General features: G+C 30.6%; 2 protein-coding genes across 2 annotated transcripts; one reads left to right on the top strand and one right to left on the bottom strand.

Annotated features, from left to right (window-relative positions):
• The first annotated feature begins 1455 nt into the window (after positions 1 to 1455).
• ALKBH2 (oxidoreductase, 2OG-Fe(II) oxygenase family protein) lies at positions 1456 to 3758 on the top strand. The gene is made up of 4 exons (XM_028075592.2): positions 1456 to 1784; positions 2832 to 2948; positions 3076 to 3265; positions 3367 to 3758. The coding sequence occupies exons 1-4, from the start codon at positions 1575 to 1577 to the stop codon at positions 3558 to 3560; spliced, it is 711 nt and encodes a 236-aa protein (XP_027931393.2). The 5' UTR covers positions 1456 to 1574; the 3' UTR covers positions 3561 to 3758.
• Positions 3759 to 4872: 1114 nt separating this feature from the next.
• On the bottom strand, positions 4873 to 17297 carry LOC114188578 (wall-associated receptor kinase-like 22). Its single transcript, XM_085675131.1, has 5 exons — positions 17254 to 17297; positions 16551 to 17041; positions 14670 to 14695; positions 9791 to 10220; positions 4873 to 6306 (listed from the first exon to the last, which is right to left on the bottom strand). The coding sequence occupies exons 1-5, from the start codon at positions 17295 to 17297 to the stop codon at positions 5087 to 5089; spliced, it is 2211 nt and encodes a 736-aa protein (XP_085531257.1). The 3' UTR covers positions 4873 to 5086.
• Positions 17298 to 17939: the final 642 nt, after the last annotated feature.

Here is a 17939-nt window from a genome sequence, read left to right as displayed (position 1 = left end):
TTTTATGTAGTTAGGCTCAGATCTCATTAGTGTTGTTCTTCCCAGTGAAACTCCCTCTGTAAAATCTAACAAGTGGTATCAGAGCCGATGGTTAATACTAATGTGGTTCTTGAGGGGGAGATTGTTAGGAATCCAAGTGTGAGTCTAAGTCCCATATTGACCAGAAATGAGAAAGTAGAGCACTATATAAAAATCAAGACCCATAAATCCATTGTCTTAAGGTTTTGGGTTGAGAGTGATGTTAGTGTCTTATGTAATTAGGCTCAGATCTCATTGGTGTTGTTCTCCTAATACATTTTTATGGTCCCATTTTATATATTTCATCCTTTTTATTACCCAATCTCACTCTTAATATATTCTCTATTCAATGTTTAAAAAGATATTATCCCGTGTACTTCTGTGAATAATTTATTCTCTAAAATGCTAGTGTAATTTCTTAACTAATAAGTTTCCTTCGTACTTTATACTTTTTCATATATTTCTACGAATAATAGAAATGTTAGAAAATATTTAAAATCTCCTCATACATATATATAGAGGGAGAGAGACTTAATGTACTAAAAATATATTTTTTAGACTACGTTTATAAATAATACAAATATTTTTTTAAACATCTGTAAATTAATTAAATTGATATATAAGAGAAAAACAACGGCAAATAATAAGAAATACTGTTAACGATTACAAATATAACAGAAAATAAAAGAAAGTGAAAATCTTGTGACAATTTTATATCAAATATTTCAAAAATAGTGATTACTTTTTAAAAGAATCACTTAAAAATTATATTTTTTAAAAAATAGTTAATAATTAAATTATGAAAGATAAAATGAAAATAAAATTTGTGTATAAAAAAATTATCTTCTTTATAAATATTGGAGTACTACACTCAAGATAATTTTTTTTTATAAACATAATGCATAAAAACTAAAAAGATAATATATTAAAATTAATTTAAAATAAAATAATTAGAAACATGTTTAGAATTATGCTTAAATAATAACAAAAGAAGTAGGGATAATAATACGGACGGTCCTGCTCGCACTTGACTTGTAAAATGTGAGTTTGGCTAATTCATTCCACATTTTTAACAGGGACTGAAAAATCTGGCCCGTCCCATATAAGTGCGGGCTTGCGAACCAATCTACTTTTTTTTTTTTAAATTATGATAAAATTTTCAATATTTAATAAATTAAAAAATTTTAATAAATTCACAAAATTAAGAAAAACTTTAAGAATGAAAAATTTGTTTATAAATTAATAATTAAACATTTTCATTATATTTATATTTATACTTTAATATATCTTATATATTATTCAAATTTTAATACATTTAAAAATACATTATATTTGTCACTTATTATATTTGTCACTTGTCATTTTCGTTATAAAAAATTTGGTACAGAAGTCAAAAAATCAGAAAGAAAAATAATTAATATACATAAATACATTCCCACCGCCAAAAAGAAGTGTTGGTAACTAAGGAAGTATAAATACGCAATTTACCAACACAGTTTGCAATTCTATTCTATCAATTAGAATGCGAAGAGTCTGTGAACATTTTGCGCTCAACGATGAATGTGTTGAAGCTGAAGGCGGTGCCCAATGAGAACCCTAAGGAGAGTGTGAAAAGGGAAATGGTGGATCTCGGAAATGGAAGCGACGTCGTATACATTCAGAGGTTAATACCCTCCGATCAGTCATGGAAATGGTTCCAATACCTCGACAAACACATTCCATGGACCAGACCCACCATTCGCGTCTTCGGAAAATCCTTCCTTCAGGTTCATATCATCCCCACATTTCTTTCCAATTCTACCCGTCCTGGAACATCGGATTCCACAAAAATCCCATCTTTTGTTGTTTATCCTTTACAATAAAAATGAAGAAGCTATTAACTATCAATTTAGTTTGAAAATATGCCCCTGTTCTTAGGCAGCAAATGTAACCAATGTTCATTTTTTTTATATAGGTTTAACTTTCTGATTTGGTATAATAGTTTCAAAATCTTTTCTTTTTAATCCCTATTGATGGCAACACCACATATTTAATTTCTGCTCGTACAATTTTGAATCTCTTTTAGTGATGCTGCAGAGGTTAAAAGAAAGAAAATTAAGTATCTAAAGGGACCGTTTTTGTAACTATAAGTTCACATGAGTGACTAAACCTTGAATTTATGTAGAACCTATGATTTTGAGGTGGAAAGCATCAAAATCACCTTTGCTTCTCACCATACATGATCGTAGTAAGAAAATATGTCTTATTGTTTAGCGTAAAATTGATTTGGTCTCCAGATGTCGGGTTCATTAGAAGTGATAACAAGTAGTTATTAGATTGAATTGAAGAAATTTACACTAAGTTTACTGCTTCAGAGTATAATCATCAAAATACTCCAAAATGAATTTGAAGAAATTACAAACACACTCAATTTTATTAGCCTAACCTTTTTACAAAACAAATATTTTTCCAAAAGGTATACCAAATGCAATTTCAAGTTCCCTGATCATGTACTTACTATTTGGCTTCAATCTCAATGTTAATATGGGATATACAAATGATTTCAACCAATGAATTCCCTCATACACATTCTTGTAACCGAAGAGTGAAGATGTTAGGAGTCTCATATTGAATAGGATGAACTATTTGATGTGGTACTTAAACCTTGAGACTCTTGCATCTAAGGAAGTAGTTTTTGGGGTTGAGTTCTTCTCACTTGTTCTTAAGTCCTGACATAAGACGAATCATAACTTAGAGATTACTCTCTTGTATATGGATAGGATAGATGAACCAAAAGATCCTAATGCCATGTAATGTAATGTAATTCTCTACAGCCTCGAGACACATGTTATGTTGCAACTCAAGGTTTGACGGAGTTGACTTACAGTGGATATCAGCCGCATGCATATTCTTGGGATGATTATCCACCACTTAAAGACATGTTGGATGCTGTAAGAATGTTTTTCAATCAACGTTGTTCTCCATCTATTCTGCTATTAATGACAATATATTTGACTTATGTCTTTCTGGCCAATGTTTGTTGTGTTACTTAATGTTTCTTTCTGCTTACTTCTGAAGGTCCATAAAGCTCTTCCTGGAAGTAGTTTTAATAGCTTGCTCTTAAATAGGTACAATGGTGGTAATGACTATGTTGGTTGGCATTCTGATGATGAGAAGCTTTATGGACCAACTCCTGAAATTGCGTCTCTAACTTTTGGATGTGAACGTGACTTTGTTCTGAAGAAGAAGCCATGTAAAAAATCATGTGGTATGAATTCTTTTGTTGTTAGAGTTATACTACACTTTCAGAGTTTCTGTCTTTCTTCCTGTGTGTGCCTGAACTTGTTATCATTTGTTGTGGATCTTCAGATGGAAGTGATGAACCTGCCAGCAAGAGATTAAAGAAGGGTGGCCATGACGCTGATCAGCATACATTTAGACTTAAGCATGGATCACTTTTGGTAATGAGAGGTCACACCCAAAGAGATTGGATTCACTCTGTGCCCAAGCGTGCAAAAGCTGAAGGCACGCGCATTAACCTTACCTTTAGGCGGGTTTTTTGATTGGCTTGTGGCCAGAGCGAGTTTCGGTTAATATGCTAGAAGTAAATATGGATGTATGTTGTTCAATGACAATGAAAAACAAGAACGTGAATTCTTGATAAGGATAACACACCAAGAATGGATGACAGTTGTTCAAACCAAGCAAAACATATTATTGTAAGTATAATTTTCATCTGTGATCACAACCTCTTCCAAATATTTGTGGAGTGTTGAACGGACAACCTTTTTCACCATTCTTTTTAATTTTTACCATTAAATCAACCTTCTTATTTTTTTAGGCATTATTTTCTTTCTCTTACCTGAGAACCAATAACATTTATAAATAAGGAAAACATAATTGAAAAACATCCAATATAATGAACAGTTAAATTATTCGATGAGAATAACATTGTAAAAAAAGTTTCTAATACCCTTTTTCTCTCATGTTATTGAAATTTGAAGGTAAATATTAGAAAATTAGAGTTAAATGAGTGTAAATTTTATTTTATGTGCTTATGGAGCTAAGGAAGCGTTTTGTATATATTATTTTAAATAATTAGTTTTTAAAATTTTCAATTTAGTAAAACATGTATAATTTTGTTTTCTTTTTCAAGAAAGGAAATAAAAAAATGTGTTAGATCTAATGTAATCACACTTTATTGTGACAACTCTTTCTTTTATCTCCCTCATGAGTCATGACACCAAAGAAGTACAAGCCTTACCAAAGCATTCCCACTTCTCTCGTATAGATACTAATCAAAGTGTGACAAATATAGATTTTTTCTCGAAAGCTATTTTGATTTATGAATTCATAATCACTCTTACCAAACTTCATCTCCCCTAAATCAACAGAACTTGTAAGAACAACCACCACACAATCACTTCGTTTAACCACAAACCTTTCCTTTTCCATCTACAAAATATATAAAATTATTAATTTCCTTTCCATCTACAAAAAATATATAAATTAATAATTTGTTCTGTCTTTCCTCTTCGAATATCATTATATAATAATGAAGAGCATATTGTAATTTCACAAATATATAAATATGAAAATAATAAATTGTCCATATATCATAATTCTACATTAAAAAGATATATATAAAAAAAAAGAAAAACAATACCTATAGTCAAAGGAAGGAAGAAACTTGTAAATTCCAACAAGAAATGAAGAAACCTTCTCACAGCTAGAACGACAAATGAGTAAGGATGTTTGTTACATCCTTCCATACACATCATAGTCTCCATAATCAAAGAGTCAAACTCCCTAATTTCCTTTACAAACCTTCATGAACTTAATATCCTTACTATATGACCAATGAACATAACAACCTCAAACAAACATTATTGCATACATGCAATTGTGATTTACATCATATACAACCTAATATACACATAAATACTTCTCAATAACCACATTGGACAACATATCATTACAATGTTCAAGTATATAACCTTCAAAATTTTAATGCTTCAAAACGTTGAAGGTTACTTGTTACTTAACCAAAATGATTTTATTTAATACGAAAATAAGGAGTACTTACCTCTTATATGGTATGACTATGAATATCTTCTAAGATTGGTGTTCTACTACTTAGATCAAAAACTGACTTAATTTCTAAGATAGTAGAATTATCATCCCAATATTGATAATCTTCACTTATAACAAGTTCATTATGATCTTCTTCTGCATTGGACTTTTTTTCTAATTTTCGGATAACTTCTAATTCTAATGTGAGTTCTTTCATAGTTGGTCGTCTCTTTCCATTCAACTTTAAACATCTACTTGCAAGATTGACAACTTCCATGATACGATCTTTTTTCCCTTCCTTCATCACTCTTTCATCAATAATATCAAACACACAATTTTCTTCAACACATTTGATGAAATATGAAGCTAAGCTTTTGGCTTCCTCTGGAGTTAGGAGGGTTATTGGTTTTTGCCCTGTTAAGAGTTCAACAAGAACTACTCCAAAACTGTAGACATCACTTTTTTCTGTGAATTGACTAGTTTGAAAAAATTCAGGGTCCAAGTATCCAAATGTTCCTTGAACTACTGTAGTAAGGTGAGTGACATCCATGGAGATCATTCTTGATGTACCAAAGTCTGCTACTTTTGCCCTATACTTTTCATCCAATAGTATGTTTGTTGACTTGATATCTTTATGATAAATAGGCTGAGAAGCAGCAGAATGCAAGTAAAATAAGGCTCCGGCAACTTCAGCGGCAATTCTCAAATGCATGTCCCATGTCAATGGCAAATCCTCATTTTGTTGATGCAAGAACTCAAAAAGGTTACCATTAGGAATGAATTCATAAACAAGCAATGGAATCTTAGTCTCCAAACAACTTCCTAACAACTTGACCACATTTCTATGGTTAATTTGTGAAAGGATGACAAATTCATTGATGAATTCTTCAATCCTTCCTTGGACTTTAAATTTTTTCACTGCAATAATTGTTCCGTCTATTAACATGCCTTTGTAAACAGTAGCTTGACCTCCTTTTCCGAGTACTCTATTAGTATTGAAGTCATTAGTGGCCTTTTCCAATTCCATTAAGCTAAAGAGCTTGACTTTATCTACACTAGCTTTATTAGAAGATAAAATTTGTTGTAGCAATAAACCTCCATTTCTTTTGAAGAATCTTTTTCTATATTCCTTCTCCACGAATTCTTTTGTAACTTTGAATACTCGCCATAAAATAAAGAGTAAAATGATAGATCCCAAGCTCCCAAAAACTCCTATAAATTTTATCACATCAATACATTAAAATAACTCGTAACTTTGAGCATTTTAAACAATTTAGGTTAAACGAACACAAAGAGAATGAACAACATACACTAATGCTAAAATTACTAGAGTCAAATCTACAAAAAAGATAATTGAGGGAAATAGGTAGAGAGATTAATCATTGTAATATTCTTCACAAAGTGAAGTTTTACCCCGTGCTCTTTGATTGTACTCTCTTACTTTGAGAATGTTTCTTATTATTCCATTTGGGAGTTCTTAATTTCAAGGAAATATTGAGAAGGTTATATTTAGAAAGGTTGACACTCATGATATTTGGAGCGGTTGATACTTGTAATGTTTGGAGAGACTACTATACTCATATTGTGATCAAATTGAGATATTTGATTAGTGAATATCTTAAACGTGTTACTTATGAGATTGGACATAGTCCTTAAAGGTGAATCAATAAGTTTTGTGCATGTTTTCTTTTACCTTTATATTTTTATTGTTTTACATTTGTGCAAAAATATTTAAATTCTCTATAGGCTTTGTTCATTTTCCTCTTTTAAAGCCACCTTGCAACAACACAACTGATATTACTGATTGGAAGTTGGATGATTATGGTGTTTTAACCCAAAAGGAGCTAGGAAATCATTTTTTGACTTTTCTATGCCAAAGAAGCGGGCAAGTTACTTGTTTTTTTTTTTTTTTCTTATTGTTCTACGACAGAGGTGTAATGGTCCTGATTGCTTGGTGCTTTATCTTGATTTGGATTAGTTTTCCTTTGATAATTTAATTTCTTTTTTTAACCTTCCCAGTACAATGAAGATGTTTTATATCGGTTAGAAAAATCAACGAGAACAAAAACCAATCAAGTTGAATGTAAGAAAAACCCTTGAATACACTAAGAATAAATAAATAAAATTATAATTAAATGTTATTTCATTCTTTCTTAATACGCATGAAAAAACCTTAAATCATAAAAATAAAATAAAATGAGTATTCAATTTTAATCTAGATATAACTTTAAATGAATATGCATTTCAGCTAATAAGTTTATTACATTTAATGATAAATTAAATATATATTTTTATTAGATAATGAAAGCACACTTTATTCTTAAATAACGTTAAACTTTTACCAATATCTATTTTATATGCAATGAAAAATAAAAAATACAAAACAATATTGTTTTAATTAGAGAAAAAAGTAAAAGTAAATAAGTTGAGAGTTTATAATAAATTTGATTAATATGAAAAATAACTATTGTTATATAAAAATATATTTAAAAAATGATTTATAGAATAAAATTTTAAAAGTAATTTAATATAATCAAATATCTTCCGAAAATATAAATTAAAATAAAATATTATTACAAAACTCTAATAAAAAGTATATTTCAAAGTAAAAATATATTAAAAAATTATTTACACAGAATATATAAAATATTAAATTTATTTGATTTTATTGATTATTTCAATTTTTTATTTTAACCATTCGTTTTTTATAACATAATATATTAACAATTTCATTATTAAAATAATAATTATTATTCATAACACAATCAATTATATTAGTATAATCTATTACTTTATTTTCATGACAAATTTGTTATATTAATCAATAAAGTTTAACATTATAAATATTTTTGTGTTTTATATTTTTATATTTATTGATTTTTACACTTTTTTGTATATTTACTTCCGTGGGAATAATATACTTATAGATCCAAATATAGTATTAAAGTAAAATAAATTGAAAAAAAAAGATGCAAATAAGAGAAAGGATGATTTGATAAACGAAATTAAAATAAAAATTGAAAAATAATGATGAAGTGAAGTGCTGATAAAAAAATATGAAATGAAATAAAAGTAAATTTTACCGAAAAAAAGAAAAAAGTGTGAAATATTAGTTAAATAATATATATATATATATATATATATATATATATATATATATATATATATATATATATATATATAATAGACTATATTATTGACATAATTTTTTTCTTAACAAATTGACTTTTTATAATAATAAAAATAAAAATGTTTTGTAATAAAGAATAGCTTTATATAAATTTTTAATGAAAATTCTCTGTTTTTTATTTTTTTTTTCTCATGTATTTAATTTTGTTTTCCCTCTGTTTTGTCTTCTTTACCAAACGGAGAAGATAATCAATGTTCCTAAGAAAATAATCATATAAATTATTAACCACTTCATAGTTTATAAAAACAGATTTAGTGACTTATTTTTTTCAAAAATATTTATATAATTTATTTATTTTCATGTATGAATGATCAACTTTAGAAAAATATAAAAAATAAAAAATATATTTTAATCCATTTTTTTTACACACTTTTAACTTATTATTTTAATTATTATTAGATGTTTTTTCTTATTTTATTTAATAATATGATGTGATGATCTAATAGTAATTGAAGTGGTAGATTAAAAGTGGATAAAAAAGAAAAAAAAGTTAAAGTATTACGCTCCATACAAAATAATCAGTTAGAAATTGAGCAAAGTTATGATAAAATAAATAAGTGAATCCGTCACCATCATGCATACCTTTAATGACATCAAATTATTGTTTCTTTATGCCTATCCCAGTAGTCTGAATGTGAAGGACTGTCTGATTGTGAATGATTGTACGAATCTGAATGATTTTCTGAAAATAGAAGAAGTTTAGAATATTTAAAATAATCTTATCCAGTGGAAATGCTGATAAAAGGTCTAATAATAATGATAATAAAAGATAAATAAAAAAACAGCAAATAACAGCCGTTTTAAAAAAATAAATAGTAATGATTAAACTTTGCCAAATTATCTATTTAAATAAAAAATATTATTTTATTATTTTATTTTGATAAAAAATAAAATATTAATTTATTTTAATTCTATTTACGAGATCCTTATTACGTTTGTCTAAAATATTTTTGTGAAAGATAATTTTCCAAAAGAAAATACATTCATAATATTTAATACTAGTATGTATGAGTGTTCTCTTCTCTTTATTATATTATAGAGTTAATTTATTTAAAAAAAATAAATTTAAATAAAAGTCTTTATATAATAGTATAGATTTCAAGATATATATATATATATATATATATATATATATATATATATATATATATTTTGTTATATAAAAGAATATTAACTTTTCTAATTGTTGTTCTGTTTTATCTCCTTACAATATTTTACGTTTAGCCACAATATTTTGATAATTATATTTTTTTAATGAAATATTGTTCTCATACAAAAGAAGAAGCTTTTTAACTGCAGTAAATAATAGTGTTATAATAAAAGAAATAGAAAAATAATTTTTGACTAATAAATTTTGATAATTTTCTTTTATAATTTTAGATGATAATTTTTAAATAATTATTTATTATTTATTATTTATTTTTAATATTTCAAAATCACTTAAAAAATAATATATTATATTATAAGAAAAAGTTATAAAAAATTTAACGCTCTCCGAATAAATAGGTAGGGTTGAAATTATATACTTACTTGAACAACCTCCCTCAACATAGGGATTACCGGGACCGCTTAAGCAAGAACATCTCTGGCCTGAACGTTTATAGAGTGAAGAAGTAATATTAGTGTCAAAACACTCAGAGCGATCTGCCGCAGGAAGTTTAAGGCTGAAATTGTTTAGAATCTCCCATTCAAGCACAGCAGGGACCAAATGTAAATCCTTCACCGCTCCATTCACATAAGGATAATAAGGACAATAAGGACAATCTGACCAGGAGTAGGATGGGTTTTGGGTTACATATTGCTGTACAACCATGGCGTAACTGCACTCATCATCCCTTTCCTTCTCCTTCAAACCTTTTACTTTAGTGCTATATTCCTTAAGATACGGTGGCAGGGAATTCTGGCAGCAGGACTTCCCATTACAATTGTTTTCAAGCTCCAGCGTCCCGATATCATCCACCTTCAAGTCCTCGACGCAGATCAACATGTAAAACTAATTAAGGATCTTTAAGATTTATAATTCTCACACGATAAATCATGATAAAGCACTAACCTTGATCCATGAGAGATCCTGTGAATATGCGTTCTTCAATTTGTAATCTTGTGTGCTCTTCAACCACCGCTTCCCAATCTATCTCTTTGCCTTTCTTTCTCTTCTCACACGTTCTTGATGGGTTACAGTGAAAAAGAACCTTATGGCCAGAGACAGAACCCCAATTCCTTTTTTAAACCAACGTCCATCAAGTTGGTTTTTATTTTATCTTTATCTTTATTTTATTATCACTTCCCATAATAATAACCAATAAGTCTTTATATTTTATTAAATCACAATTGGGCCCATCATAATATTTCAAATGAGTCACTAATAGAATTAATTCGTCAATTAATTCTAACATTCTCCCACTTGACTTATATGATGTCATAACATTATGTGATTTAATACATAAACATAATGCGCAATAAAAGACCTTGCATAAATTGGTTTCATCATTATTCATAATTAAAGATACAGAAATAATAAGAGTCATGGCGGTCACACATCATTTGATCGACATGATCCCTTCCATGTACTACTATATCATCCCTTTCTCCTTAATATGACCTTAAAAACGAGAAGTCCATAATGGGTTCAAACATAATGTCATTTTACAAAACAATAACATAACATAATTTGTTTTCTTCATCATAATTTGCATGCATAAATATAAAGAAGAAAACACAGATTTCAGAAATTTATACATTAGGGAGCTCAAAGTGTCACATAAACATTCAAAACATTAACATTCAACATTTAACATTCACTAGTAGACATAATGCCCATATTCTTTACATGACCAGCATACAATTTGGGCGGTAACCCTTTTGTTAAAGGGTCAGCAATCATAAGATCTGTGCTAATATGTTCTATTGACACTTTACGTTTCTGAACTTCTTCTTTAACGACAAAGTATTTCAACTCCATATGTTTAGCACCTTTAGAATACTTGTCGTTTTTAGAAAAGAAGACTGCTGCAGAATTATCACAATAAATTTTCAGCGGCTTGGAAATACTGTCGACTACTCCAAGTCCTGAAATAAAGTTCTGCAACCAATTAGCCTGAACTGTGGCCTCAAAGCATGCCACAAATTCAGCTTCCATGGTGGATGCAACAATGACAGACTGCTTCGCACTTTTCCATGAAATCGCTCCTCCGGCTAAAAGATACACATAACCAAATGTAGACTTTCTTGTATCCACACAACCGGCAATGTCTGAATCTGTATAACCTATCACCTCAAGGTGATCAGATTTTCTATAAGTAAGCATGTGATTCTTTGTTCCTTGTAGGTATCTTAAAACTTTCTTTGCAGCTTTCCAATGCTCCAGACCTGGATTACTTTGGTATCTACCAAGCATACCAACTGCAAAGCTAATATCTGGCCTCGTACAGGTTTGAGCATACATCAAACTCCCAACAACAGATGCATAAGGGATATTTTCCATCTGTTTCCGTTCCAAATCATTCTTTGGACATTGCATGAGACTAAACTTGTCTCCTTTCTGTATTGGAACAGGAGGTGCTGAACATTTATCCATTCTGAATCTCTCTAAAACTTTATTAATATATGCATTCTGAGACAAACCTAACAGTCCTTGTGATCTGTCACGGAATATTTATATTCCTATCACATAGTATGCCTCACCCATATCTTTCATTTCAAAGTTATTAGAGAGAAACATCTTAGTCTCACTTAATAGACCAAGATCATTAGTCGCAAGCAAGATATCATCAACATACAGAATCAGAAATATAAACTTACTCCCACTGACCTTCAGATATATACACCGATCAACGGTGTTTTCCTTAAATCCAAAGGACACAATAGTATCATTGAACTTAAGATACCATTGCCGAGAAGCTTGTTTAAGTCCATATATCGATCTCTTAAGTTTACACACCATGTGCTCCTTTCCTTCTTCAGCGAACCCCACCGGTTGGTCCATATAGACATCCTCTTCTAAATCCCCATTCAGAAAAGCAGTTTTAACATCCATTTGATGCAACTCAAGATCATAATGAGCTACTAATGCCATGATAATTCTAAAAGAATCTTTCTTAGAAACAGGCGAAAATGTTTCCTTATAGTCAATGCCATCTTTCTGAGTAAAACCTTTGGCAACAAGACGGGCCTTGTAACGTTCAATATTGCCTTGAGAGTCACGCTTAGTCTTAAAGACCCATTTACACCCAACTCTCTTGCATCCTTCTGGCAATTCCACAAGGTCCCATACGTCATTATGTGCCATTGATTTAAGCTCATCTTTCATGGCATCTAACCACTTATCAGAATTATCACCATTAATGGCTTCTGAAAAAGAAATTGGATCATTATCAATACTTAAGTCATTTTCTGACTCTTGTAGATAAACCACATAATCATTCGAAATAGCAGACTTTCTATCTCTGTGAGATCTTCTTAATACTATTTCTTGTGGTTGTTCTACTATTGGTTCATTGTTAACCTCGGGATCATTAATTTGTTGTTCTTCTTGATTGTTGTGAGTTTCTACAACATGTGGAACAACAACTCTCGATAAAGAAGTACTAGTTATAGGAACTTGTACTCTAACTTCCTTAATCTCCACATTTCGTGAAGCTTCACTCCCATTGGTTTCGCCATTTTCAATGAACCGAGCATTTCCAGTTTCAACGATTCTTGTACTATGGGTAGGACAGTAAAACATATACCCCTTTGATTTTTCTGGATAACCAATGAAAAATCCACTGATTGTTCTTTCATCCAGTTTCTTTTCTTGCGGATTGTATATTCTTACTTCTGCCTGACAACCCCAAACATGCAGGTGTCTCAAACTGAGTTTCCTATTCGTCCATAACTCAAAAGGAGTCTTTTGAACAGCTTTACTAGGAACCCTGTTCAACAAATACATGGCAGTCTTTAAAGCATACATCCACAATGATACGGGTAAACATGAATTACTTAACATACTCCTAACCATATCCATTAAGGTTCGATTACGCCTTTCTGATACACCATTTTGTTGTGGTGTGCCTGACATTGTGTATTGAGCACAAATACCACGTTTCTCAAGGAACTTAGCAAACGGACCAGGGTGTTGTCCACTTTCATCATATCTTCCATAATACTCACCACCTCTATCAGACCTTACGATTTTCACCTTTCTGTCTAATTGCCTTTCCACTTCATTTATATAAACTTCCAAGGCATTTACTGACTGAGATTTCTCATGCAGTAGATAGACACGTCCATAACGCGAAAAATCATCAATAAAGGTGATGAAATACTTCTCTTTATTGAAAGAATTTACATCAAACGGACCACATATATCGGTGTGTATGATTTCAAGAAGCTGAGTGCTTCTCGTGGCTCCTTTCTTTGTGTGTTTAGTTTGTTTGCCTTTAATACAATCCACACACACATTCAGATCAGTAAAACCTAAATCCGGAAGGATTTCATTCTTTACTAATCTTTGCATTCTTTCTTTGGAAATATGTCCCAAACGTTTATGCCACAAGAAAGCAGATCGTTCATCCACTAAACTACGTTTAGTGCCAACATTGTGATGCACAGTCATAAGAGTTTCAGCATATAAATTATCCAAATTCAATTTATATAAACCATCATAAAGTGTACCAGATCCAATCATAAAAGTACGCTTAAACAAACTGAAACAACCATTCCCAAACTTAAAAGAATATCCAACAATATCAAGCTTAGACAAAGAAATTAAATTCCTAGTGATACTAGGTACATAAAAAGTATCCATAAGGTCTAAGTGATATCCAGTGTCGAGGATTAGACGATAAGTCCCGACCGCTTCCACTGGAACTTTCTCTTTATTGCCCATGAAGACAAACTTCTCATTTGGGTTTATGGTTCGGGTTGTAAGAAATCCCTGCATCACATTAGAAACATGAGTCGTACATCCAGAATCAATCCACCACGTATTATGGGGAACTTCAGTTAAGTTTGATTCAAAACATACATAAGCATTATGCTCACCTTTCTTTTCGAACCAAGCCTTACGCTTTATGCAGTCCTTCTGGAAATGTCCAGACTTCCCGCAGAAATGACATTTGTCATTTTTCTTCTGGATTTTGGTTGAGGACTCGTCAATCTTCAGTGGTCCTTTACCCTTTCCATGTTTCTTAGCAACTTTCTTTCCAACAGCTCCTTGATTCTTCACATATTGAATAGAGTGGCTTCCTAAGTTCTTCAGTCGGGTCTCCTCCTGAACTAGCATACTGTGCAATTCATGTACATTCCATTTGTCTTTCATGGTGTTGTAGTTCATCTGGAACGGACCATACTCAGACGGTAATGAGTTCAGAATGAACTACACGAGAAAACCTTCATCCACTACCATTCCTAAAGACTTAAGTCTTGCTGCGATATTTGCATCTCGATCACATGCTCATGCATAGTACGCGAACCGTCAAACTTCATAGTGGTCAACGTACTCATCAGGGTCCCAGCGAGAGACTTATCAGCAGTTTGGGAGCGCTCTTCCACAAATTTCATAAATTCTTTTGCGTCATCAGTTTTGGGAAGAGCTGACTTTATATTACTTGCTATGCTCATTCTCATAAACATTAAGCTAAGTCTGTTTGATCTTACCCAGACTTTATAATGGGTTTTCTCTTCATTGCTACTAGCATCCGTGATAGCACGGCTTTTCAACTAGAAGAGCTAGATCAAGATCCAACACACCTAAGTGAAATTGGACTTGCTCACTCCAGTCAGGGAAATTCAACCCATTAAAGACTGGAACAGACGAAGCAAGCGCGTGTAAAGATACCGGAACAGAGACTGCAATTAACACATGCCTAACATTAATGCTTTGAGTCATAAAACTAAACGTAAAAACAGATTCAGATATAAACAATCATTCTATGCATACTAATGTTCTCCTTTGGGAGATCCACTAATATACAAACATAAGCATAATGATGCTAATCATATTATAACATTATTGATAATTAAAATATGTATCAACTAGAATCACCTACTACCTTTGGGTATATAAATAAAACTAGTGACGCATACAAAATTATCTACAATCATGTTCATTAATTATGAGAACAATTAATCAACCTTTGGGCGATCCTTAAATGTCTTATAATTAATGAATTTTAATTAACCCATAAATTTAATTATTCATAATTTAGCATCCATACTATGGGTAATTAAAATAAAAAACATTAATAATTTGAAATCATATAAACTTTAAAATTTTGGCCACTTTGGTGACTAGCAAAATTTATCATACTTAATTTCAAATAAATAAATACACATTTAATTGCTATAAACTTTATATAGCATACTCATTAGTTTTAATTTAACAATAACAAACATAAATATTATTGCAAAATAAAATAAAATAATTAATTATTTATATAAATAAAATAATTAATATTAATTTTATTGGTGACATAAACTAATAAAAATATTGCTCTCAAATTCAATTAACTTAATAGGATTTCAAAACTCAAAACGTAAAAGTGAAAATAACTTTTAAATTCACAACCGCACACCTCATGGAAGCTTGCAATCAGCGGTTTGCAATCCACGTAAAAATCCAACTCGTACACGTTCACACAACATTTCAATCAATGAAAGATAAGACTTTCACACGTAACAACCACTTTCATACGTAACAGGGTTTTTTTTTTTTATTCAATGCCAAAAATAAGATAAAAACCATTACAGTAAAGCACGCATACTGATAAATGGCAGCAGTGGATACAATATTTTAATAGTAATATCATCATTCATAAAATTAAATTAGGAGAAAACATCATAAAGAGAAACATCACATAATAGGAGAATCATAAATCCTACAATCAGGCTCTGATATCACATGTAAAACTAATTAAGGATCTTTAAGATTTATAATTCTCACACGATAAATCATGATAAAGCATTAACCTTGATCCATGAGAGATCCTGTGAATATGCATTCTTCAATTTGTAATCTTGTGTGCTTTCAACCACCGCTTCCCAATCTATCTCTTTGCCTTTCTTTCTCTTCTCACACGTTCTTGATGGGTTACAGTGAAAAAGAACCTTATGGCCAGAGACAGAACCCCAATTCCTTTTTTAAATCAACGTCCATCAATAAGTCTTTATATTTTATTAAATCACAATAATAATAATCAATTCCATAATAATAACCAATAAATCTTTATATTTTATTAAATCACAATTGGGCCCATCATAATATTTCAAATGAGTCACTAATAGAATTAATTCGTCAATTAATTCTAACACGACACACAACCACTACGTTCTGTCCCATTTTCCTGCAAAAAAGCAATAATATTGCAACCTGCGGCAACAAATTTGTTCTGTTCCTGGGAATATACGAAAGGGCTTCCTTCCAGCGTGAGGTTGACCGGCGGAGAATGTTTGGTTCCGCAGTTATTACGGTAAACGGGATGGTTGATAGTAACCGTGCCTCCTTCGATATCAATGGATGTCACTCCCATTCCTATTGATTTGAGGTATGGTGCTTGATATTTGGAAGTGTTTCTGCATTCTATTTCAAACCACTTCTCTGCGTAGCATTCCGAACTCTTCATTCCAAACGGAAAGGGAATTAGAAGATCTCCACATCGCGAATCGCAACCAGGCTTTGCTACGGATGGGTAATCTTGTGCTGATACCTCTACACCTACTCTCCATATTACCAAAACGATAAAATGCAGTACCAATTCAGAATCATCGTCGTTTGTTGGCTGGCAGATGAAATGGATCCAACTTCATACCAAGATGGGTGTTTATATTACTATCATTTTCACATCAATGCCACTGTTGGAAATAGTCTAAATGTAAGTCAATGTTCCACATTGGATAGAAAAGACAAAATTAAACACTATATAAGAATAAAGATTCATAACAACATTGCCTTAAGGTTTTGGTGTAAAAGTAGTGTCTAAGATTTTATATGTGTAAAACTAAAGTCATATAACCATATATGCCGATCACAATCTCTCAATGACCATAACCATGCCATGACTATGAATATAACCCATAATATATTAAACATAACCCATCAATGACCTGATTTCTAAGATGGTATAAGTATCGTCTCAGATTGATAATCATCACTTTTAACACGTTCATCATGTTTTTATTATGCATTACATTTTTCATCTAATTTTCGAATACATTCTAGTTCTAATGTGACTTGCTTAAAGATTGAATATGATTTATTTATATGCATTAAAAATTACAAAATGACTAACAAAAATATAATTAGGACAACAATAAGTTTTACGTGTACTCTTGTACTTATTCTATTGAATGAGTATATTTTATCCTCAATTGACTATAAGACAAATAGGAAAAAAAAAAAAAAGCTTTATAGCGACGTTGATTGGATTTGGAAGGACAGAGGAGAGGGAGCATATCCTATGGGTTCAGGTTTATATTTGGGTACGTACTATGTTAGTAAGATTTTGTGTATTACTGGGTTGATTGGGATAGAGATTATCGATTAGATTTTGTTAAAAAAACTATGATTTTGATGTATTCTGTTGTAATAGTAAATGTCTTTATTCATGATATAAATAAATATATGAATTATTATAATTTTTTAATATTTTATCTATTATATATCAAATAGATTATACTCTGAAAATCATTTTATTATTTT

The sequence above is a fragment of the Vigna unguiculata genome, chromosome 6 (assembly GCF_037176805.1).
Source record: "Vigna unguiculata cultivar grain cowpea cultivar isolate G323 ecotype 2 chromosome 6, ASM3717680v1, whole genome shotgun sequence".
NCBI classification, from domain to species: Eukaryota; Viridiplantae; Streptophyta; class Magnoliopsida; order Fabales; family Fabaceae; genus Vigna; species Vigna unguiculata.
Note: the sequence above shows the minus strand (reverse complement) of the source record. Positions and strands in the feature narration are given on the sequence as shown.